At 29.7% G+C, this 27558-nt stretch overlaps 1 protein-coding gene across 6 annotated transcripts in view; it reads left to right on the plus strand.

The window, feature by feature from the left end:
• Calx (sodium/calcium exchanger 3) overlaps positions 1-27558 on the plus strand; it is a 79733-nt gene that overhangs the window by 10017 nt on the left and 42158 nt on the right. For 2 of the 6 annotated variants that reach the window (XM_085655520.1, XM_085655531.1), the window contains exons 3-4: positions 5818-5909; positions 25056-25271. In XM_085655520.1, the coding sequence (XP_085511646.1) occupies positions 5818-5909; positions 25056-25271 (308 nt within the window). Of the gene's footprint in view, positions 1-5817; positions 5910-25052; positions 25272-27558 lie in introns of all 6 variants that reach the window. The other 4 variants (XM_085655521.1, XM_085655535.1, XM_085655527.1 and 1 more) reach the window with 2 other exon arrangements.

A 27558-nucleotide genomic window follows, 5' to 3' on the forward strand; every position in this document is an offset into this window, starting at 1 on the left:
AAAATCTTTTGAGGAAAATAAATCTCTTTTAAATTAATAAATCTGAATTAAACGAAGATAAATAAAATTTCATCTAAAGTGCAAATTGAAAAGAGGATCTTTTAAAATATCCATATCGAATCCGTTTAGGTAAGATCTACGGTCTTTAAAGTCGAGATTGTCACAAGTTATGATGATTTCTTACTCTTTCTCTCTTTCTCTTTCTCTCTCTTTCTCTCTCTCTCTCCCTCTCTCTCTCTCTCTCTCTTTTTCTTACTTTCCTTTCAAATTCGTTCGAAGAATTTTACGACTAGTCTGTGTAGATGGGAAAAAAGAAAGAAAAAGAGAGAGAGAGAGAGAGAGAGAGAGAAAGGGAGAAAGAGAGAAAGAGAGAAAGAGAAATTGCTTCATGGGAACGAAACTGCGTATTCTCGCCGTTCGAATGAGATTTCTTTTCTTTCCGAGAAAAAAGCAAATAAAAGAGAAAAGCTCGAATTCGACCGTTCTCTCTCTCTCTCTCTCTCTCTCTTTTTTCTCTTTTTCTCTCTTTTCTCTTTTTTCTCCTTTCTTTTTTTATTTTTTCTTACGGAATGTATCGCAGTGTACTTTCCTTTGTACGGCCTTTTTTAAAATTCCAAGTTCGATTTTTTTTTCTAATTCTATCAAATACAAAGAAAGAAATAAATGAAGAGATATACATAGATCTATTCCATTTGTATTCGTACGTGTAAATACGCCTTTCCATTGTTTTCTAATGGGCTCTAATCGCTTTCGTAGAAACTGATCTTTGTCATCGTCGTAGTAGTCGTTGATGTCGTATAATAAATTTGTTGGCGAGTACCAACGAGGCAATGGGAGTCACTCATCGTCGTGTATCATCGTACGCGTTAACTACATTCGGCGTAGGAAGCGTGATTAATTAGGAAACATCCACGTGTGCGGGGAATGCATTTAAAAGGGGGAAAATAAATTCATCGTAGTTGACATCGAGGGCGACGAAGATTGGGGGGTAAATAGTTAATGCGAATGGAGATGCCGGTGAACGTAAATCTTTGAAGATTTTTTTTACCGGTTCTTTTTTCTTTTTTTCTTTTTTCTTTTACAAGATTAAATTAAACTTCCTCATCGAATCATTCCATTGAGGAATAATAATAATAATAATAATAATAATAATAATAATAATAATAATAATAATAATAATAATAATAATAATAATAATAATAATAATAATAATAATAATAATAATAATAATAATAATAATAATAATAATAATAATAATAATAATAATAATAATAATAATAATAATAATAATAATAATAATAATAATAATAATAATAATAATAATAATAATAATAATAATAATAATAATAATAATAATAATAATAATAATAATAATAATAATAATAATAATAATAATAATAATAATAATAATAATAATAATAATAATAATAATAATAATAATAATAATAATAATAATAATAATAATAATAATAATAATAATAATAATAATAATAATAATAATAATAATAATAATAATAATAATAATAATAATAATAATAATAATAATAATAATAATAATAATAATAATAATAATAATAATAATAATAATAATAATAATAATAATAATAATAATAATAATAATAATAATAATAATAATAATAATAATAATAATAATAATAATAATAATAATAATAATAATAATAATAATAATAATAATAATAATAATAATAATAATAATAATAATAATAATAATAATAATAATAATAATAATAATAATAATAATAATAATTATAATAGTAATAATAATAATAATAATAATAATAATAATAATAATAATAATAATAATAATTTTGATAATAATAATAATAATAATAATAATAATAATTGTGATAATAATAATAATAATTTTGATAATAATAACAATAACAATAACAATAATAATAATGAGAAAAGTTGTCTATCTATATCGAACATTTAGAAAAGATTGCTTATAATGAAGGGACCGTTCTAATTTCGACGTTGACGACGCCGATAGGAGAAAATAGATGAACTTGGTATCGCGTTTACAGTTCTAATCGTGGTCGCATGCGCGACCCAGACGAATATCGCATTTCTAACATAACGAGGATAGAAAAGAATTATGAGCTCGAAAAGGGTCAGAAGCTCGTACGTGATTAAGGATTTTTCTTCGATCGTTTCTTTTTTTCTTTCTTTTCTTTTTCTTTTTCTTTTTCTTTTGTCTTTTTCATTTTTTTCATTTTTTTCTTTCTTTTCTCGAACGAGATCGATTCGTTTTTTACGATAAACGTTTATCTAGAGATATTTATCTTAAACGAGTACGCTCGAAAAACTCTCGAATATGTTAACTTATTCTTCAATCTTTCACGAGAGGTATATCGACGTTGCACTATATGGAACGATTAACATTTTATTCTTCTTCATAAAATCGATTCCAGATCGATAAGTTCTCATTGAGATCTAAATGATTGTTACTTATTTCCAATAAACGAATACGATGTATACATATCGAGTTATCAAATATTTTCTTCTTTTTTTTTTAATTTCTCCTGTGCTCCGCTTGGAAAAATGTATAGAGGGCTAAAGTATTAGAGGGGTATTGAAAAGTTGAATCGAACCGTTCACAACGACCCTTCTTACGCCACTTATATGTCACGGCCGGCTCACAGCCGGGAGACATTGATATATCTATCGAAAGCTCTTGGATAAAGGAAGATGGCGATAGCTATGTACATACGTATCTATGTAACTACGTATGTATGTACGAACGACTGTATGTACGTACGAACGAGAAACGGCTCGTGAAAGCCGGGTCGCAAGCCATACAAACCTATGTATATGTATCTACGTAAAAATAACTATCAACTGAGAATTTATTTCGATTTATTGATTTCGTTTGTTTATTTCTTTATCTCTTTTAATTTTCGATTCAGCAAGGAAGTTTTGTCGGAACAAAAAAGAAAAAGAAAGTTCGAAAGATAAAATACAATGGGTCTTTAAGGAATTATCGTCGTATTATAAATTATCATATCGAATTGATGCAAATTTCATATTTTTTTGTATATTTCAACTTTGAGGATTAAAAAATTTTTTCTCGTACCTTCGTACTTGTTAGTTCGCACGGATGAAGAGCAACGAAGCGACGGGAAAAGAGGAGTAGTTTATGTTACGTAACCGTGTAAACATACGAGGGCGCGTGTGTAGAGAATGTCTGCGCATATTTCACAGTCGTCCTTACGCTTCTCTACTCGAGGTAACAGTGGAAACTTGATTTTTCATATCACCGTCATTTTTCTCTTCTAAACTAAATAACAAAGACGATCATTTGCCTCTATGATTTTGACTTTTTTTTCTTGTTTTTTCTTGTTTTTTCTTCTTCCTAAGACTTATACATATCACACTAAAAACAGTGAAGTCGTACGGTTCAGTTTAAATCTTCTTTATAATCCATCAAGACTCAATGCACTTTTATATTTTAAAATAATTTTTTTCAAATATCAAATTTTCATTAAATTACTAGTGTAAAATAAACTTTTGAGAAGGCTAGATCAACGAAAAGATATATATATATATATATATATATATATATATATATATTGTATATACAAAAAAATATCGAAAATGTAGGAGGATTTTCCATGATGATATACATAGGATAAAATGTTGAAAATGTCAGATGTATATAGATATATAATTAGTCACTTGGTTTAATTCTTCTAATTTTATCGTTCTGCGAGGAGGCATTATGCTACGGACGCGTCAGCTTTTCTATTTTCCATGGCTTAACATTTTCATTAGAGAGATTTTAAGGGTAAATGGTGATCGCTGACATTTATCATCGAATAATTCATTGGCCTCGTCAACTTTAGATCCATTTAAATTATTAAATTATTTTATATACTTATATAGCAATAATTACCAAATGATTTCTTTCTTTTCTTTTTCTCTTTTCTTTTTTTTCGCTTTGTTCCTTTCCTTTGTCTTTCACGCTCAAGCTATTATCAACTATCGTCTACGGCCTTAATTTTATTTCACTTTATTTAATCTCCTTCATTTTCGACACTTTGGAAAACGAAAAAAAAAGAAAAAAAGTCGAACATCAGTAGATTGGATTGGCTAGTTCGTTCGATTTATAACGAGCGATGTTCGTCGAGTGGGTACCTTGTCAAGAGAAAGTACGAAACGAGATTGGTAAAATAAGAAAAACTAGGAGAAGAAAGAAGAAAAGAAGGGAAAAAAGTAAAGAGACACCATTACTTCTTTCATATTCATCTTCTTTTTCTTCTTCTTCTTCTTCTTCTTCTTTTTCATCTTCTTCTTTTAATTTATCTACATATCGAGTCGGAAATTCCAATAAGAAAAATTGATTTTCCGTAAGCTGCTCAATTGGAAGTTTTAATCAATTAGGATTAATGAGACATAACAAAAAGAGGTACTCCTTTGAACAGCGTACGTAGTCAACTCGTATACTCATTTTTTATATCACACATCTATGTCTATATTGATCAATATTTTAATTCCACTATTTACATATTCTTCATAAGTTAATAAAAATATGTTATATTTATAATTTTTAACTATCGAATTTTACAAAATACAAACAAATTTTCCCCCTATTAATATTTCCTCGCAATATTCTCTTAAACGGTTCTTAAACTTTTTTCACTGTAACAATCTGATATATAGACTGTAATACTCTTTTATGAAAAAAAATTAAAGTGCTAATTCTTTTATATTGTTACTTAAATCTTTAAGAATGTGGGACAAAGTGAGTTCTCGTTTTATCTCAGCGGTCGAGTATATTATTTACTATGAAAAAAAGAAAAACCAAATAATTATCTTTGTACAAATGTACACTCTTATTTATAACTTAATTTTTATATCTCTCCCGGTCCTTAATAAAAGCAGGATTGAAAAATTAAGCAATTTGCGAAGATGGAGCAAAACGAGAAATAAAAGTTTATTCTTTTTAAAGAAATTCTCTTTTTTTCGCATAAATTTAAAGCATACCAATTCAAACAAATTATTCGAGACTATTTTTAATGTCATTAAAATTTCGATTGAGGCAAAGTCATAAAAAATTAGAGGTACTTCTAGATGGGTCTGAAGTTGTTAGATGGGCAAAAAAATCTGAAAAAAGAAAAATAAGATTAACCCGAAGAAGAGTGATCTATATTCTTTTTTTAAGAACTTTTGACCAGCCTAGGAAGCATCCATCCTTAACATCCATCCTTCTATAATGGAAATTAAAAATATTTATGATTTTTATCGAAAGTTAATATTATGTTATTTCAATTCACTTTAACAAACGTTAATAAGGAGCAATAACAACATTTTTATTTCTTTTGCGTCGATGAACAAGCGAGTGAACATGAATTAACTTGATATACATATAGGTCGATCGAAGGTGATGATAGTATAATGTTTTAGAATTGTGCACGGTATCGTAACTATCGGTCGACTCTTCGGGTCTCTACAGACGACGAGTTGGTTATCGTCACGGCGTGGCTTCAAGTGTAAGGTCAGAGTTATTTTAGAGATAACCACGTTACCTTCGACCTCCTCCCCCTTCCTTTCACCCTACTTCTCCCTTTCTCACCACCCTCCTTCTTCCTCGCTATTCCGAGGATTTACATAAATAAAATAATAAACGATGACGCGAAAGAAAGAGAGAGAGAGAGAGAGAGAGAGAGAGAGAGAGAGAGAGAGAGGGAGAGTCTTCTCTTACCACATCCCATTCCTTCTATTAGATTTTTTCGCACAATTTTTTGTATCTCTTAAAATTATCGTTATTTTTTTCATTTTCTTGTTGGATTTTAGAAAAACCGTCAGTATGGAGATCATCGAGGAAGACTCTTACGAAAAAGATGCTCTCTTTTATGTTGAACTTGGGGAACCACAGTTACAAGGAGGTAAGTTTTAAATAAATATATATAATAATAATAATATAATTGTGTGTGTCCTAATGTTCCTCGTGTTCTTTTAATTGTTTACTATTACCGTTGAAAAGTCGCTCAGGTCATTATTAGCTGAGATGTTTCTTCGCGATGGAGTAAAAAAGAAAAATAGGGAAGAAAAAAAACAGAAAGAAAAAAGAACGAAGGGAAGAAAGAGAGCTGCAAGAGATGAATGAGAGTGGTCTGACGATGAATGGAGCCGATTATAGTCTCTCGGTGATTCTAAACTTATTTTTCTTTTCTTTTTTCTTTTCTTTTTTCTTTTCTTTCTGTCTTTCTTTCTTTCTTTCTTTCTTTCTTTCTTTCTTTCTTTTTTTCTTCTTTTCCCTTTCTTTTCTAATTTTTTTTCCCTCTTAATGAAGATTAATTCGTTCGAGAAGATCGTTGATCGGTATGCCTCATAACTTTTTAAAATTGCATGGAATGAGAGGGTTGAAATTCACGGAATTTCACTCTATATATCCCTGTTAGAATCTATACGGAGAGAACATTTTTTTTCCGCTCATTGTTTCAACGTGTTTTCTAAAGGAAGGAAGACGAAGTGCATTCGATTGCAACGAGAAACGGTACGGGCATTCATTCTTCTTATATTATTCTTTCATGCATTTGAGGAATGCACTTTTTTTACGCTTTCTCCCATCATTTCGAATCAATAACGATACATTGTTTTTAAATACATTAAATATATCGGTCAAGTGCGATCTATGTACATACATATTTAACTAAATATAAACATATATATATATATAAATATATGAAAATATATTTATCCCAGAGAAATACAGTATTCTATTACGTTTCCTTTTCATTAATTTGTCATGCTTTCGTCGATATTATATTTGGATTTCGTCACACTGAATGTAAGTTTCGCATAAACACGTTATAATTATCGAATATCGTATAAATTTCGATGATATCTGTTTGATCTTTAATGATAAAAAATATTAAACACAAATATGTATTTTCGCATAGATTGTAACCAGAGATGCAAAAGTTTTTAAATGATTTTATAAATCAATTACTACTTTTCTTGAGACTTTTTATGCTTTTAATTAAGCTTGATAATTTTACAATTTGATAAATGATCAGTTTAAAATTTCTCGGCGAAAAAAGAGTAATATGATTTATTAAATCACCCAAAGACTTTTAGTATTCATCTTGTATTATATGTTGAAAACCTTAAAAAAAAGAAGATACTTCTTTTTCATTTTTGTAGGTTTATGTCAGTCTCATTCCAAAACGTTAGTACAGTTATCATAGTTCATATATACGTTGCTTCATAAACGTCAATCGATTTCTTTTCAAGAACGTAACTTTTTTACTTTTGGTGATCTAGCGATCATGATTTGCATATTACGAGTTTTCCCAACGTCCTCACTCGTAACATTCACTCTCAAGTTCATGCATATGCATTCCCTTATTTTATTTATAATTATTTTATCCTTCGTACTCTCTATTCTTCTTTTTTCGTGAGATGTACCTATGGCAAGATGCAGAAATTCATTCGTTCGTTCGATCGTTTTAAAAACAAAGTAAAGCCGGCCGTAAAATCCTGAAATTTCGCTACCGACTCATTCGGACACTCTGACAACAAAAAAAAAAGAAACAAAAAAAAAGAAGAAGTAAAATGGGCGAATGGAGAAAAAAGATAATCAATTAGCTGATCGAATTGATTTCACATCGACGAAGCAAAATCTATGAAGTTGGTCTAAGAGATGATTAACTCCATAATGATAATTTCATTATTTCTTTGTATCGCGCAATCAAATAATAAAAGAAAAAAATTATTTCATTCTCGTTTCCATTAATATAATATAAAACATTATATCTACTTTATTATTTTTACAACTTTTATAAATTTATCCAAAGCATCCTTTCCTCAGATTATTTTTATAATGAAAATAAATTTCATAAATACACGTTTTACATGTTAACAGGTTAATGGCTTGGGTATAATTTATTTTTAGATAGGTATATATATATATATATATATATATATATATATAAAATTCCAAGAATGATCGTTTGATGATCATGTAGGTGTATACATACTAATCGTTTGGTATTACACGTTCTTTTGTATATTAATCACGTGACATTGAGAAGTAATTCGAATTGTTTCTGTCTCGAGATCTGTTAATCCAGCTTTCAGGATGTCATCTCACGTAGGAAAGGGAGAAAGAAAGAGAAATAGAAAGAGAGAAATAGAGAGAGAGAGAGAAAAGAGAGAGAGAGAGAGAGAGAAGTGGGAAGACAAATTATTATCCGGCAGCAGGCGGAACAACTCCGATGATAGTAGTGGGGTTGGACTATTATTAGCATGACTCACATTCCCATTATTTCTGTTGGCGCTTCTGAATGCGCTTAGGTGTTGTTTCATGATTCAACTTACGTGCGCATCATACCATCATAGGATTATTCAAACGCGTTTCATGCTTTGTCTCACCTTGAAACCTCTTTAGTTAACTCTAAGACACATGACAAGCTAATTAATGATTTCTGAATGGAAAACGATAAACGTTATAAAATTAATCACATAAATGTTATTAATAAGTGCCACATATAAATAAGTGCTACAAGTATTTCATAAATGCTATTAAGCATTTAAAAACTGACTGATGTGTTAATGTATACGTGTAGGCGCGAATATGTGTGTGCGTTTGCGTGTATGTGTGCGTATGTGTGTAATTTGACCAATTTTGATTAGTATCGAATAGTTTATCTTTATTACAATACTTTAACACCTACAAAATATTTATATACATATATTCATATTAAATATTTACAACTCGATTAAACAACTCGATATAAAACTGGTTAACAACAAAATCTGACGTTGAATTAAATTCGACATAGGAAGGTTTTGTATTATAAAAAAAAAATTAATAGAAGACATGAAGAGAGAAAAAGATGTAGAGAAATAGGTGTTTTATGTATAATAATAATTATACATAAATATTAGATATATTGAAAAAGGAAAGAATATAATATCCTTGTAAGTATGTTCGTGATATTTATCTAAGATATATGAAATTCGAAATATTGACCAAAACAATAAAGGATATTCAATGAAAAAGTATCGCCAGTTTCTAGTGAAATATCGATGATAATAATAATACGATGAAATATTCGACGTTTAATGGATTTCAATACGAATATACATATATACTTATGTAAAGATAAAAATAAATACATAGATACTTATTACGTCCATTTATCTATGTGTGTCCACAAAGGCATATATACGTATCTGTGTATGTATCTATGTATATTCATCGTTCATAATATGTATAGAATGTAGAAAAATAATAAAAAAGAAAAAGCTAAAATGAATGATATAACAGTGACATTAAATAAAAGATAAAATTTAAAAGGTTGAACGTTTTTTTCTCGACTTTGGGAACTGGTTTAAAGAAATAAATGGCGTTGAGATAATAAAACCGGCAATTTCAAAGGCGAGCATTTATTAATATACTTTTTTTACGAGGACAATAAAACGTTACTAAATATAAGATAATAATACCTTAATATATGCCACGTTCGTAATGCAAGCCGTATGTTTTTTTAAATATCCGTGTATATAAATGTATATGTATGTTATATATTTGTACGAGTTTTATGCTATGCATTTGCCACATTGTTCTCGGTTGCGTTAACAAAATATATTTTTATTCTTTAAAAAAAAAAAAATAAAAAAAGAAAAATAAATGAAAAAAAATAAATGAAAAAAAAGCAGGGAAACGCGTTTGCCAAAACGAGAATAAATATACCGTTGTCTACGTAATTAACTTTATAATTATAGTATAAATTTTTAGAATATTTGAGAATAAAATTTAATTCGAGAAACTTACGTGTACATACATATACATAACATTATATAGGTATATAACGAATAAAAAATAGGTATATAACAAATAGGTATATAACAAATTAAGAATGAATAATATAAAAAACAAAATTTATGCACACATACACACACACACACACACACTCACATATATATATATATAATGAAAAGAAACAAATTAAGAATGATTTCAAGTAATTAATAAAAACAAAAGTGGTGTTCATCAATGTGAAATCAATAATGAAAGGGCGTTGGATGGTTCGATGAAGCATTTAACGATCGAGAAAAAAAATAGCAGTGAATAGGATACGCTAATAACGAGAGTAATGAAGATTACGATTCTAGTCTCGTCCTTCGGAAAGGAATTATGTTCTTTATCGTACGGCCACGGTCACGTTTTTCCTTTTATCCTCTTTCCGTTTTTTCCCTCCCTTTTTTTTCTCTTTCCCTTTTTTCTTTCTCCTACCAGCCCATTCCATTTTTCTATTCTTTAACCCCCGTTGCTCATGCACGCTGATACTTTCGTGATAATGGATCGTTCGTTTCTTTCCTATCCTCTTCTCCCTTTTGTCACGGTCTCCAGCTGTTCCCTCCTGTTCCTCCCATACCACTGACCCACATTTTAGAAACGCATATTTTTTCCTTTCCTCTTTCTTTTTTTCTTTCTTTCTTTCTTTCTTGCCCTCTTCTGCCTCCTCTATCTCTCTCTCTCTCTCTCTCTCTCTCTCTCTCTCTCTCTCTCTCTCTGTCTCCCTATTTTATAACCGTAATGCAAAGAGTCATAAAAATACATACATATATACATACATACGTATATATATACATATATATTTTTGCAAGGTCGTGCCGCATATACTCGGATGGGCTTTGAGTGATAAATGACTGAAAACCAGGAAAGAGAGAAAGAACACGGGGAGTGGCATAGGGTAAAAAAGAAAGAAACCCTTTTCGCACCGGCCAAGGCCGAAGGACATTGGCAATGAACTTTCGACATCGAATCGAACGAGTAATAATATCGTTCCACGTTTTATCTTTATCCCTTCTATTGTCTACTCAGTAACAAATATCGCTCGAATCCATGTTCCGATTTTTCTACTTTTTTAAGATTACACTTGCAGATATTCTTTTTGTATTTTGCGAAATTCATGATAAAACGATTAAAAGGGAAAAAGAAAAAAATTGAAAATGAAAAAAAAAGAGAAAGAAGTAAAAGATCGAACAAATATACGACAAAATAAATTCGACGTTTTGATAGATATTCGCGAAAAGCTTTCTTTGATTCTTTGGGAACGTGAAAATGTCGAACCTGCCAATCTCGTTGAGGTCCATAGTTTGTTTTGTTTTCTATTTCCTTTAGTTTTTCTCTCTTTTTAAACAACCACTCCTAACGTTGACCTACATTTTAAAAACGCCAATCTCTCTCTTTTTTTTCTCTCTCTCTCTTTTTCTCTTTCTCTCTCTCTCTCTCTCTCTTTTTCTCTCTCTCTGTCTCTTTCTTATTCTCTTTTTCTTTTTTCTTTCTCTATCTTTTTCTTTTTTCTCTCTCTCTCTTCCCTTCATCCCTCTTTTTTTCCTCTTTTTTTGAAGGAATCGCGTTGAAACTCATAAGAAGACCTACTTCTAAAGCTGTGAGGAAAGATCGCAAGATGTAACGACAAGTATTCAATGTAAATCATGAAGATACGAAAAGTACGTTTTTTTTCGATTCCTCGTAACAATTGGCAATGAAGCTTCGCTCGAAAAGCTTCCCACCGTTTCTATATAAAAACAGGATTTCGCTTTTACCTCTAACATATTCATGGTGGAAAATATATGAGTTCTTTTTCAGAATGAAACATTGCCGAAACGTCGATTTCTCTATTTTCAACAAATTTTCTTGATAATTACACAACGATATTTTTTTCCTTCTCATTAATTTTTGTTTTGTTTTCTTTTTTTTTTATTTTTCTCCTTTTCTCTTTCTTCTTTTTCTTTTTTAAATATATAACAGAAACTGGAAAAGATATAACTGATGATCGTAACTTGTGACGTATCGCATATAAGGATCGTACGATCGAACGAAAAGATAACACTTGCAATTAGTCTTTGGGTAACATCGGTGAAATAATTAAATCGTTGTCGAAAAATTCGATTGAAGTAATTCCCGTGAAGCTCGATGGTACATTAAAGCATTCGAAAGGTGTAATACCGAAAGACGTTAAATCAGTGTCCAGGGAGAGACTATAACAAATCGATGTCACAGTAATTGCACGGGATTAGGTAACGGGATTAGATTAGAGAGCGGGGTAAGATGTGTGATTTCATAACAAAAAATTTTTAATAATGACTTTGTTTATTAAAAATATATTCGGACTGGAAAGTACATTTCTTGTTTTTTTCCTTTTTTTTTGTCGAATGGAAATCGAACGAACTGCCAATTAACGTTTTTACTTATCGTAAGATAAATCGTGTTTTTAATTAAAAAAAAAAAGAATTGGAAATATATCCGTTGGACACAAGGATTTTGGATATCGAACGTGAATCTAATTCGGTTGAATCATTTTCTTTTTTCTTTTTTTCTTCTTTTTTCTTTTTTTTTTTTTTTAAGACAAAATAATCTAATCAATTAACGATTGGTAACCAACGAACAAATAAGAGCTCATCGAGTACCGATGGATCGTTTTATTTGAAAAATCTCTCATCGCAAAACGTGACTCGATTTTTCTTTCACGGATTAACGGACGGCGAATGAAAAAAAGAAAAAGAAAAAAAAGAAAAGGAAAAAGAAAAGAAAGGAAAAAAAGAAATGACAGGAAAGATACACCTAATTTGAGCGTATTCAATTTCGGCGTAGTCAAATATATTTAAGGAAAGTCCCATTTTCTAATACATAGCTAATACACTTTCATATTGAGAGAAAACTCATCCGGTTGTTCTACAATACGGTAAATCTCTAGAGGCGATCGCGGTAATGTTATCAGAACGTAGCGTGAAATCTCATATATCACGAGAACATCCATTTGCACGGGTCTCTAGGGGACGTACAAAGAGTTGTCCAGTTGGTAGGACGCTTTTCCGGACTTGTATGTAGTAATACCAGGATATATAATCGGGTATCCCATTCATTTTGATTTCCTCACTGATTTAGACTTTACTTCGACGAATTCCCAACGAATTCCCGACGAATTCGATGATGTTCTTCTTCCACTTTCATTGGAAAAGAAATAAAAGATATTCGTAATAGAATAAAAAACTTACGATATTATATATATATATATATATATATATATTATAATATGATACTATATATATAAGTCGCCATTGGTACAAAAGAATGTGATAAGCTTCAAGATGAGATCTTTTTAAAGCTCGATTTATTTCTTAGTCATCTTTGTATGTATTACAAGTGGTATTATAGGTCGGGTCAAGAGATGCTTGCACGAATGGACCTTACTTTCGAGGACTCGATCTCAACCTAAATCAACGCTTAACGAGAACGTTAAAAGGAGTAGAGAGAACGAGAGAGAGAGAGAGAGAGAACCGAAAAGGACCGTTGATAAACAATGAGTGTATGTAAAGCGATTAATAACGCTCTGATGACGAACCATTTTCACAACAGCAATATCCTTTGTACGTTCTCATTTTTTATTATGTCAAATTTTCATTCAAACTCGTTTCAAGTCATAAAACTCGGGTCGTTTCAACACGAAGATCATCCAAGTTATTCAAAGAAGGTTAATCGAATGAAAAACATCGTTGAATATTAATGAAACCGAGACATAATTTCTACCAGTAATTAACACTTGATTTACAGACATTCGTTATGTACCTTATATACATATATATATGTATATATTTATTTATTTATTTATTTATTTATTTATTTATTGAAATGTCTCTTTTTTCTTTTTTCGTCATAATGTTATTAATTCGTATCGATCCAAGATCCAAGAAAAATTTATGATTTTTCTAATTTCGTTTAATCGTGAAATTTGAAATTTGTCAAATCCTGATTGGGTATTTTGTAAATTTATTTATCAAATCGAGAAACTCTTATCGCGATACATAGATTCTTGAGAAATTATTTACAAATAAAAAAGAAAAAATAAAGGGAGAAAATAAAAGGATAGAGGAACGCAAGAACGAAAAAATATAATATCTAGTCGTAAAATAAGAAGTATGTATTTTCACACTTAGGTCACGTTCTCTTTTTCGATCTACTTCAATAACCCTTAAGCCTTTCGCCCTTCCACGGCTCTATTCTCTCTCTCCCTCTCTTTCCTTCTCTTACTATCTATCTATCTGACAGGTTATTTCGTACTCTGTCTTCGTAAAAACGCGACTTACCCATCTTTTGAAATATAAGACGCACGTGTATGCGTCTTTTCTTATAACCTAACCTCAGAGCCCAAATGTCTTTAAAACTAGAATACTTTTGCGAAACGTGGAAAAAGGAAAAAAAGAAAAAAAAAGAAATCAACCAAACGAGTACTTCGAAAGGAGAGAACTCCCTCGTAAAACTTTCATGAGAGAGTTTCTGATACTAATTACCTATTAATGGTAAGTATCTTATTTGCCCTTTATTAAACCTTAAAAAGGGAAACAAAATAAATCATGTTTGTCACCGATGAAAATTTTATTTGAATGTTTTATTTGTGAAATCAATTAGAATATTATTTTAATTAGTTTCAAAAGGTAGCATTAAAAAAATCACAATAATTATATTACGGATGAAAAATTTAATCTTAAACATTTTATTTGAGAGAAATCAATTAGAAAAATGACATTAATTAATTCTCGAAAGATAGTATAAAATAATCACGGTGATACTATCGTCAGTGAAATTCTAAACGAATATTTTATTTTTCTAATCAATTATCATAATTATCATAAATAACCACCTAGGATCTTTTTACCCATTTTGTAATTTGTGCGTTTTTTATCCTGAAAATAAAATTTCAATCATTCCTTTAAGGAATCAATTCAATATTTTATAAAATAAAAACTTTGTAATTCTGAAAGAAAACCTATATCCTCCTTTTATCTTTTTTCTCATTCGAGATAAAAGTCAAATTTAAAAGAGAACAAATGTTAAAATATACTATCCCTCATAGAAAGTTAATAAACAAATCCAACGAACGTGGAGATTAGTAATTCTATTTTTGTAGTAAAGAAAAGAGATAAATACGAAAAGAGAGTATAAAGAAAACTTTCGATATTACAGGTTCTTCAAGCTTTTTGTAGTTTACGGGAAAGTTTCTAATATTTTAAAAGTTAAGTTTGTTTCCATTCTCTCAATTTGAAGTATCCTTCCCTGTGTTCGTAAAAGCAGGACTTAAATACTTTTTCCTTGTACTTTAACAAGACTTTAATGTACATCAATATTAATGTATATATATATATATATATATATATATATATATATATATATATCGACAAATTTATATTATGTCAATTAATTCTTAAAAGGTAACATAAAAGAAAATTACATTAAGAGTACTGAGGATGAAAATTTACTACAATAGTTTATTTTAGAAATTAATATACATTAATAAATTAATATATATATATTTATATTCTATATAAATATAAATATAAATATAAATATAAATATAAATATATATATATATATATATTGTATCATCTATAATGATTTAAAATAAAATAATAAATAGGATTAGTGTAGAAAAATAAAACATCTCGTGATCAAAAACGAATTGATCGATTTTGCTTGAGTGATTATTGGTAACCATGACGCTTTTAACGATGGCATTTTCTGTAAAATTGTTAAGGCTCGAAACGATCATAGATAAAGGTCAGGTCTACGTAAATCGTATGATTGAGTTCCTCCCTCCAGTACCGTAGATTCCTATCCGCTTCCATGGAACCAATTCCCGGTTGACCTCCTTGCGGTACGTCCTCGACACGATAATATCAACCGCCAGCTTTATCCTTGTAAACTTCCAACTTCTAAATTACCTTTTGCAAAGAATTTTCAAAATCCATCAATGATTCTGAAGTCCATCTAATCCTTTTGTATGATCCAAATGAGACTGTGACGTTTCGTATTCCATTATAAACTTTCATCTCTAACGGACGATATGATAAAAATTTTCTTTCTTCTTTTTTTTTTTTCCCTGTTTTTTACGTCCAATAATAAAGATGTTCGTGTCAATTAGATCTTATTTTAGTCTGATGAAATTTTTAATATTTAGTAAACTGTGAACATGTTCCTTTCTCTTTTTTCTTTTTTTTTTTTTTTTAGAATGTGGACGAACATAATCAAATGTAAAAGGATAAATCTGGAAAAAAAAGAAAAGGGAAAAGAAAAAAGAAGAGAAAAGAAAAGAAAAAGGGAAAAGAGAAAACAGAATAAAAGCGGTAAATTCAATTTACCTAAAGCGCGGATTCACATTGCGAACGCTATGGTACCAGGCTTTCAATGACAAACCAGATGGCAGGACAATTTGTTTTAAACTAATCTGCAATACAGTGCGAAGAACGTAATCCCTTGCTGAGAGCTAAAATAGGTGTGTTCATGCGCGCGCCCGATACTACTGAAAGGATGAAGAAATTCTCGACATTTGTACAGGAACGTTGAAACCTGAGAGAGACTCTCCTTACTATATCCTTATTTTCTAATTTTCTGTTTTTCTCTTTTGCCTTAATCTATTTACGATTCGACACGAATGGATATATTTAATCTTTCTTCCACCTTATCTTTTTCCTACATTGAAAAAATAAATTTGAAGATCGTAAAAACACTCGATAGAAATATTTTTTAACAGTTGATAATCTTACCATGTATTCTTTCCAATTAAAGCGATATATGTAAAGCGATGTATGTTTATAGAACAACAATAAGATTATATTCTTACTTCTTCGTGATAATAGTTAAAAATTATATAAACGTACCAAGCCACTTTGTTGCTCTTACACGTCTCGTACATTTTTCTTTCTCTTCAACTTCCCTTTGAAAACATCGCCTCGTCTGACTTAGCAAAAGATGTCTCGTTATAAACGCGATCTCGTAGATCTCGTTAAAAGAGGTAATTGGTTCGTGGTAAAAAAGGGGATACCTTCTTTTGCAATTATCACAAAGTCGTTTAAAGAAAAGGAAATGCAAAAATGATGGAAGGAAGGAGGGCTTTGGGTAATTAGGAGAAGGCGTTTTAAATTGCAACTTAAAGTGAACAGTATAGTAAAAAAAAATTATTGAATCACTTTATACGTTCCTTCTTTTTTTTTTTTTTTTTTTTCTTAAACGTTGAATGTGCACTGATATCAAGATATTTAAAAAGAAATGTCTCAAAAAAAAACGGCTCGTTAAAGACGAACGGAATGGAAAAAGGGGTAAAGGTATAGTATTTTGAGAAACGACCGAGTTTTCTAATTTTAATAAGAACGTTCGTGTCGAGTTGACGTTTAAATTTAACCCTATAGCTACGATGGAACTGGCCGTATAACGGGTATCGCCTCTACGGACGATTTTGTCGCGAAAATGTATGAACTTGAACGAAATTAGCCATCGGTGCTTCGATACCTTTAACTACGGATTTAATCATATATATTTATTTTAATATTGGTAACATTGCTTTAAATTATAATACATTTTTATTTATATCGATAATTAAAAATTCCAAACGATCATAATCGTTTATATTTTCTCTAGAAACTTAAGTATTTTGTATACAACTTTCAATAATCCAAATGGTGTATAGTTACTATAATAGTTCTTCGTTAAGAAAACGTTGTCCACAGAGAGTCCACGTTCTTCGTTCTCAAAAAATGAGTTAATTGAGAATTATTACTGTAGTAACTTGTAGTAACTAATATTCTTACGAAGAAGATGTAAAAGGAGGGCAACTTCTCTATTGTATTTACTCGTATTACCATTTCATTGAATGTACTTCGTTTGACGAGATATAGAAAAAAAAAAAGAACAAAAAGAAAAACATGACAAAGAAAGGTTACGATCTAATAGCGAAAGTTCTACTATACTATAGTACGATATACAATTTCTCTATCTCTCTTGAGGATTGAATTCTGACATGGTAGTTGTCTTCTTTGTCGAAGGAACAAATTCCGTTGCCGTTTCGACGAGATATTTTTTACTACGGTTTAAAGACCGATGAAACTGTCGAGAGATAGAAGAAGATAAAAAAGATATAGAGATAGATAGAGATAGATATAGAGTGATAACAAAGATGAAGAATTTACATTGTACCATACCCGTTGCTCTTCTACACTTCATTGAAACGTTTGAAAGAATAGCGCCAGAGCTTCGCTTTTATGCCTCTCTTTCTTTCTCTATCTATCTATCTATCTATCTCTCTTTCTCTTTTTCTTTCTCTTTCCCTTCTTTGTTCTAGCATCAACATATGTACATAAACACAAAGTTACCACTTTTATCTCATTTACATTAAAATCAAGAACTCATTAAAATCATATTTACATTTTACTAATCCGACATAAATATTTTCAATCATGCAAAATCGTGTAATAATAGAATATTTTAAAAATTGTTCCACAATTCTATACGAACCGCTCATTTGGCAAATCGATTAACTTCATAAAACAAAAAGTGGGAGAAATGTAATGAAATGATATAAATTGCTATTTAAAATTCTCTTTAAAATATAAATTCAAATAAATGTTATAGAATGTTAATATAAATGCAAATGTAGGTTTCATTTAACGATTTTATAAAGTGAATAAGATAAAATAGTCCTTGGAATAATTTTTATTACTGAAATAAATTATTTTTTATTCAATGGCCGAAAAAAATTTTTCCATTTATTAGTATTAAATAATGAAAATTTATTATGAATATAAAGAGGACTTCATTAAATGCTTTCGACACTTAACTTTTTTTAAAAATTCAAAAAGTAATCGAATTGATTTGTGAAAAACGGCTCATATATCGATATTTTATCCGATACAGAAAAAGAACGTCTATTTCATGGTCTAAAATTAAAGGGAGTTTTTTCTTATAAAATTTTTACATTTAGTTGATGAACTTACTTATACGATGCACTTACGAAATTAAGTGATCGATTGAGGAAAGACCAAACAGTCAAAGATTAAAAATGACAATTCGGTGCTAAGTAAGAGAATACGTTGAAATCAAACTTACATTTTTGTAATTATCACGCGAACATTTCATCCGTGGAAGATTATTTGATCATTGAATATTTTAAAAATTGTGAATACCTATACATACATACATACATATAATATATCGACATCTATGTCTTTTACATCGGTCTTTATCGATACAAAAGAAAAATGTAAATTTCATGATTAAAGTTCAAGAGAGTTTGTTCTTATAAAATTTATTTACATTTCATCGATAGCGTACGTACTTTTATGATGCACTTACGATATTAAATGATCGATCGAGGAGAGACCGAATAGTCAAAGTTGAACGACGATATTTCTATGCTGTAAAATTCGTTGAAATCAAACTTATATCTTTGTAACTTCGCGCAAACATTTCTACATGCAAGATCATATGATCATTGAATATTTAAAAAATTGTAGATACATATGTATGTGTGTGTGTGTGTATTTTGTATGTATATCGATATCTATGTTTTTTTAAATTGACCTTTTTCGATACAAACCAAAAAAAAAAGATAAAGGAAAGGAAAAGAAAACGTGAATATAATGGTCAAAATTCAAAGAGAGTTTGTTCTTATAAAATTTTTACATTTTTGTCGATGCACATACGAAATTGGATGATCGATCTAGAACAGTTTAAGCTTAACGACGACAGTTCGGTGCTTTCGAAGCAAGTTTGCGTCTCTTTCAGATTGATCGAAACATTGAACTTTAGCAAGAACCATGCGAATATATCATTGGCCTTGTCAGATTGCCGATTGCGGATTGTAAAGCTTTCGAATCGTACTCTAAAGTCGCTTTGCTATAATACCAAACAGGGGATAGAGCTTCTTTCGAAATACACATAGGTATGTACGTATGTGTATATATATAGCTAACTATGTATAGAGCAAAAGGAGGTCTGCCTTCTGTTCCGTTTGAATTATAGACGCTTTGAAAACTCGACATTTCACCTCTAAGAGTTACCATTCGCTTCGTAGAAAAGATAGATACTAATATATCTTGTATTGATGTGTGTGTGTGTGTGTATGTAAATGGTAATAACAACGTACTATGTACATAAATGTTATACGTGTATATTTATATCTTACGTTAGAATTATCTATTATGTTATACCATTTCCTTTATCACCTTTCCAACCATTTTCTTTTAAAAATTATTTATAACAAAGTAATAGTCGAAGTACGAACGAAGCATCGTTTTCCTTGTCAAACAGATTATATGTCGTTTGTGATATTAAGAATGAAGGTTTTTCAAGGTTGCTTAGGATGGACGTTCTATCTGTGTTTTAGATATATAATTTATCGAGAAAATCATTTAAATCGCTTATACGTTGCGGCTTAGGTAATATTATGTCAATGTATATCGAATAGGTTACAAATCAAATGACATAGATTATATAATCTATTGATATATAGATGTAGAAATATATAAATCTTTAAATCTACATGTATGTATACACAGATATAAAGATTTATAGATCTGCTAACATATTAGAGATTATAAGATTTATGTCAAATTTGATCTATAATATAAATCCATATCTTTTCGTAATATCGAAATATCAATTTAAACTTTCTTTTTCGTAATAAAATTTGTCCTTTATATAGTTTATAATATCGTTTCTCAAGCTACGAGTGACAGTCCGTCTAAAATTTTAGTCGAAAAACTTGTAAAAAAAGTTTCTATTAAGTTATAGTAAAATGTTTTTGCAAATTCGCGATAATATCGTAGTAACAAGTCGTATCTTTAAAATAATATACGACTTCGGTCTATTAGATTCTTAAAAATTATTTATTATAAACGTTTTTAGCCAATTTGATCATTATGAAAGGAATTTATTGATAATAGTACAATAAAAAGATTGAGAAACGTTTTGTTTATAATCTATACACCACGACGTCCGACATTTATCTCATTCGATTTTCATACATTTTTTTTATCTCCTATATAGAACATAGTATACGAGAGAAAAGTAATAATATGCTAGCTCGGAAAATTGTGAATGTTTTCAGTACATATATTACTGAACGCTTACATCATAACAACAGTTGTCTCTTAAAATCTATCGCTCTTTCTGTTTACGTTATACTTACTTTACCGTTTTGTATTCCACAGTAATTCTAAAAGTTCTCTCTTTCTTTCTCTCTCTTTCTCTCTCTCTCTCTCTCTCTTTCTCTCTCTTTCTCTCTCTCTCTAAAGGAACAAATATTTGTCTTTCTTTTTTATTTTTATTTTTTATTTTTTATTTTTTTATCATTGTTCCTCGAATGAAAAACAAAGACATAAATGCTCAATGCAATTACTTTTAATTTAATTAGATATTAGGTAATATGGATTATATGGGGGAAAATATAAGAAGAGATAGATAAACGTGACGATGGACGTCAACGTTGTCACATCAAATTCTTCTCGTAAAACGTTCTGCTCAGTAAAGTTTTAGCGTACGACGGAAGTTCGTTTAGAAAAGAACTATAGTAATAGTTAAGAGAATTACGGTCAAACTAATTCGTTTTCTTATTAGTCTCGCGGAAATTTATGTAAAAGAATTTTGCTTCACGTCTCTCCTTCCCGTCCCATCCCCGCCCCTGACCCGCCTTCCTTATATCACGACAAAAAAATAAATTCCACGAGAAGTTTGTTCCTCCTGAAGAGAAAGAAAATTCTAACTTAACCACTTCCATTTCCTTTTACTCTGACAGGAAATCTTTCTACTAAAGTTCATTTCCTATATTTTGATTAATGCACGTTTTTGTGAAATATTAAATCTGACTAAAAGTCGACATAAAAAATAGAAATTCTCTTCAAATAAATCATATAAATGTTCACCATCTCTATAATTTCCATATTAAAAGTGTGGTTAATCTTCATTCCGTTCGCCGTTTCACCTATGCTACATATATTATATATACATATGTACACATATATACCAATATCGATTTGATAAAATTTGTTGACCACAACCGCTAGTGATCCAAAACCAAATGCAAACCAAGCAAATTAATTTTCTTGAGTTTCAAACATACATATGGTGGAAATATCGTAGAAATGTAGACGCTTTAAATACAAGTAGAAAATATTATTGATAAAAGTTAAAATTTTCATTTTGTAATTAAGAAGTATTTCCTTATTAAAGTTATATGTATATCTGATATTTCAAGTATATTTCTATAACGAAAAATAATTATCGTTGATATTAAGTCAACGACGAATGATAAAAAAGAAAAGAGTTTAAATAATATTGAAAAAAAATTGAGCGATTCGATAAAGTAAAGGGAAATTTGCTAATCGATTCGGTTCGTAACAAAGCGAGACGAGTCCATTAGGTTTGGAAATTAGTTTTGTTTTTCAATGTCAATCCTGTGTCGACGAAAATGACCGGCTGCTAAAGAAGAACGGTGAGAAAAGGGTGATTGAGTGGGTTTGAGAGGAGTAAATGCAGGTAATTACATTTCCCGATAGATACGGGGCAAACGTTATTCGCGTTGCTATATTGGTTTCGTTATTTATCGATTTAGTTTAATTTTCCTCTTTCAAAATTATCGTAACAATTATAATATCTACAATAATAGATTATTACAATTAAACAAATAATTTTAAATTCAATGTTAAAGAGAAAAATGGTCTAGTCATATTGTTAAATGACTACAAAGCTTTCAGCTGATATTATACATAAGCCAAGCAAGATAACTCTATCTCAAAAGAGGAGTTTAATTACTTAACCGCAGAAAGTGGAAGCGTACGTATGAATTTCCTTAAACTCTATGCCTATATCGGCCTTTATTAAACATCCAACGATGAGAGTTTGCCAAAGTAACTATACTAAGAAATATATCCCCGTATACAAAGAAACTTTCTATGTATGTACTTTCATCGAAGTTTCTTCGTTCTGTAGACATAATTTTTATTGTTCTTTATAATTTTTTCTTTCTTTCTAATCGTACAGAAGAAAAAGAAAAAAAAAGAAAAAGAAGAAGAAGAAGAAGAAGAAGAAGAAGAAGAAGTTTCTTCACAATAAAACGCATCAACTAAATAAACTTAATTTCCTTGAATAAAGTTTTTTCAAAGAAAGGGAGGTACTCTTGTTAAACCTTATCCAGAAATATAGGATATAGAGTGATACGAGTCTAAAAAAAAATAATTACTCGACGAACGATGTCTCTCTCTCTCTCTCTCTCTCTCTCTCTCTCTCTCCCTCTTTCTCTTTCTCGTTGAATTGAAATTTTTGGTCTAGTAAAGAAGAGGAAAAAGAGTCGAGTTCGATTGTTATAAATATTTCATGAAGAAAAATGTAGAATGTCTAAGCGATTCCACGTAAAGTACTTAAGATACATTCATTTTCGAGTTTACGTACAACGAGAAAAGACTTTTCCACAGTCTCGTAACTTCCGCTGAGAACTAAAAAATATACGGTCGCTTCTGAACGCAGCGTCGACTTCTCTCTGCGTACTTTTCTAGCGCGTAATAACATCGAGAAGTCACTTAAACTTTTCAAACCATTTCAAAACTTTTCGTCTCTCTTTCTCTATATATATATATATTTTATATATATTATATATATATCATATATCATATATACATCATATGATATATATATATCATATATTATATGATATATATATTATATATATATATATATCATATATATATGATATATATATATATATATCATATATATATTTATCATATATATATATATATATACATATATATATATATCGTTCATTCGTTCGTTGGATTAGAGAACGTAGATTCTAATAAACATATTTCTTTTTAAATAACTTTAGTCAAAGAAAAATATGAAAAAGGAACGTTATACGTCAAGTATTTGCTTATCGATAGGAAATCTCGTTTATGCATTATATTATTTTTCCCGTTTTTTTGACATTTTATATTTTACCGGAGAGAAGAAAAAAATCGATTAAATTTCTTCGTTTTGTTTATGTCGATAGAAAAAGGAGTAGAAAAATGCCGGAAAAAATAGTAGGTTTTTAATATCCATATCGTGTGCCTTTTACGTCCCACATATATATATATATGGGACATATATATGTATATATATATATGTATATCTGAGGAAGCAATCCTTTCGAATATTTATTACGGACGTAAAGCGTTACCCACGTTGAAGAGTAATATCCTGATGTATACTGTTTATCGCAGACAGGAACGACTTACTATCGAGTTACTACAATCTTCCTCAAATTACAGGAAATCGTGAAAATTGGAGAAACTAATATCAACAGTTTTATATCGAAATGTGAAGAACGTTTTATTTATTTATTGATTATTTTTTTTTTTTATTTTTTATTCCCCACGCCTCGATATTTTTAAAGCATTTAGATTAAAACACAACATCTTTTATGGAGAAGGTCTTAAGAATTTTTTATTATCTACTATCGTTTAATCGACCATATAAGTCAGAAAAAAAGAAAAAATTCATCCCACAGATTATCTCTATTTTAATTAAATGCTTTTGAATAAATCGTTATGATAAATTATGATTAAAATCTTACAATGGATATTTAGAGAATGTATTATGTTTTTTAGTTATATACCCATGTGTATATGTATATATATACATACATACATATATATATATACTTATACATACATATACATTCATACATATGTATATATACATACAGACACACACACAGACATTATATAGATATAGTTACTTACGTATTAAATTGTCTACATATTCCTAGTACAGGAAGACGTGTAAATAAAGTTGATCGTAGAAATAACAGTTGCTATTTCCGTAGCGTAACATAACCATAGAATCGATTTAAAGCTCCGGCTTTCGATCTTTCACAACGATGTAGGCGATCGGTTATACTACAGTTTACATTTATATTATATATATATACACACACGCATGCACGCACATACATATACACAAGTAGTATAGTCGAGTTACATACGAATCGCTGCGAGTAGTATAGCTCGGTATGTGGTCAGACGGAGAATCGAAAAGGCTGATTGATTTTTTTCTCTTCTTTTTCTTTTTTGTTTCATAGTTTTCAAAAAAATTGCTCGATACTATTGGTAACTTCTGAAAAAGATCTATTCTATTTCTTTCGAATGATCACATATCGAGTCATTTAAAAAGAACAATGGATGTACAGTTTTCAACTCTATTGAAGCAGCGATACGTGATTTTTTGATTTTAGCCGAAGCAGGAATCGCCGTAGCCGCGGAATTGAAACAACCCGAAGAAAGAACGGAAGAAGAAAAAATGGCACTCCTGGGTAAACCAAAACTGGGTGAAGTGTCTAAAGCGCAAATAAGAATTAAAGAATCAAAGGAGTTCAAAAATACCGTAGATAAACTCGTTCAGAGGGCGAACGCTTCGATATTGCTCGGTAAGTCATACATTTTCTTTCTTTTTCTAAATGCAATTGAATACTTTCCAATTGTCAATTTATTTTCTTTTTCTTTTTCTTTTCCTCTTTTTTTTTTTTCTTTGGATTTATGCCAAAAACATAACGTCGTATATTGTAACATATATATACTCTTATATACTTGAAGTAGTGAAACTTCGTAGCTCGTAACTGATATCATTTCTTTTATAGTTATGATCTTAAAGGATAGAGAAATTTCAAATGTTTATTGAAGAGCATGAAGACGAGTTTATTTAATCGGGGCAAATTAAATCAACGAAATTTCATGTTTCTTCTAAATGTTGAAGTACACGTAAAGTATTTAATAATTCATTGAACTTTTCGTGATAAAATGGTTGATGTATTCAGGAAGCAGATATTAAACTTCTAAGGTAATTCTATCGACGATAACTTACGTGACTCTACGTGATTTCTGTAAAAAAAATAAAAAAAAAGAGAAAGGAAAAAATAGAAGAAAAAAGAGAGAGAAAAAACGAAAGTTTTAAATGAACAAGTAGTTTGAACAGTAAGTAAGTACTTAGAAAAAGGAAATGATTCATCATCGTTCTAGAAATTACAGTTCACAAGAGTCATTAATCCTTTAAAGCCATCATGTTGATGATGATGACTGTCGTTGTTGAAACTTTATTATCCTTCGCTGTTTAGAAACTTATGAGAAAAACAAATTTAATTAAAAGTTATTATTATTATTATTATTATTATTATTATTATTATTTATTTATTTATTTATTTATTTATTTTGTTTTCATTATTATTACTTTTTTCATTTTTTCGTTTTTTAGTCTTCTGTTTCTTGGGTCGTTGAACCGATCAGACGATGTTTAATCTCATCCCTGCCAAGTTTAATCTCACTCTTCTGCATTGAGAAATGTTTTCGTTATGTTACATGTTTTCAGAATAATGGCTCTTTGTATTTCTTCGTGGATATATGTTTTCAGTTTGAATCGCGTTAGTGCATTTTATGTCTTTTAAACGAACCAGCATTGTGCGTAGTATCATGTTTATTATCACGACAACTATAATAATTATTACTTATTATTAAAATATTATGAATGCAAAATAATATAGAAGTTAATATTTTTTTTTTTCACGAGTTGTAAATAAATAAATCGATTGCATTCAATATACATTACTTATATATTATTTATTTGACATTGCGTGAAATTACATTTCGAGATGATTCAATGATTTTTAAACGAATTGAATATGTAACGTTTTAAAATTGATCATCGAAATCTTTTTGTCGCGATTCGAAATATTAATTTAAAAAAAAAAAAAATTGATGAAATTTTAATTTGGAACGTGTTAATATCGTTTACTAAAGGACATATAGCGACTTGTGAAATAATGCGAAATTCGAATAATTTGAACACTCTCGTGAACTTTTTAATCGGACGACCAAAAGTCAAACGCTTTCAAGTGGAAAGAAGGAAGATAGGTAGGTAAATAGGTAGGAAGGAAGGAAGGAGAGCAGCTGAAATGATTGCTTTCACAAAGAGTGAGGGTGGTTAAGGTAGAGAGAAAGGGAAAAAGAAAGAGAAAAAGAAAGAGAAAGAGAAAGAGAAAGAGAAAGAGAAAGAGAAAGAGAGAGAGAGAGAGAGAGAGAGAGAATGGGTCGAAACTAGAATCGACGAACAAAAGACACACCAGTATAATAAGGCAATTCGATAGCGAGTCTTCCGCAAAGCGACGTCGATTATCAAGAATGGCCTTGAGAGGTCTCCTTTTCTTTTCATGGCATTAGGGATTTACTGGTGCTCCATGAAATAGTTTTCCGTACGTTTCGTTTATCGAATAAGAGTATATACGAGTATATCGATATAATACACTATTGTTTCCCTTACGAATCCTTTATTCATTTAAAGACCATACGCGTTATACTTCTCATTATACTTTAAATGTTTTCTTTCTGTTTCCTTTTCTTTTTTTTTCTTTTTTCTTTTTTTTTCCCCTTCTCTACAACAAAGTGACGGGCTTAAATGGTAGCAATGGCCATTCTTTTAACGAGACAATTAAAACTACGAGAACCTGTTAAAGGCCCTAAAGGTGTGGAGTAAGCGTCGTGAAAATAATTTTTCTTTTTTCTTTTTTTTTTTTTTTTTTGAGTTGAACGTGGAATCATTATTCGAAGTAGAAAGCTTTCATCAAACAACAAACCAACACATAATTTATACGCTTTAGCCTGTATTTGTACACATTCAATCTCTCACTCTCTCTCTCTCTCTCTCTCCATTTGTCTCTTATTTGA

The sequence above is a fragment of the Vespa mandarinia genome, chromosome 1 (genome assembly GCF_050613455.1).
Source record: "Vespa mandarinia isolate Hongniang chromosome 1, ASM5061345v1, whole genome shotgun sequence".
NCBI lineage: Eukaryota > Metazoa > Arthropoda > Insecta > Hymenoptera > Vespidae > Vespa > Vespa mandarinia.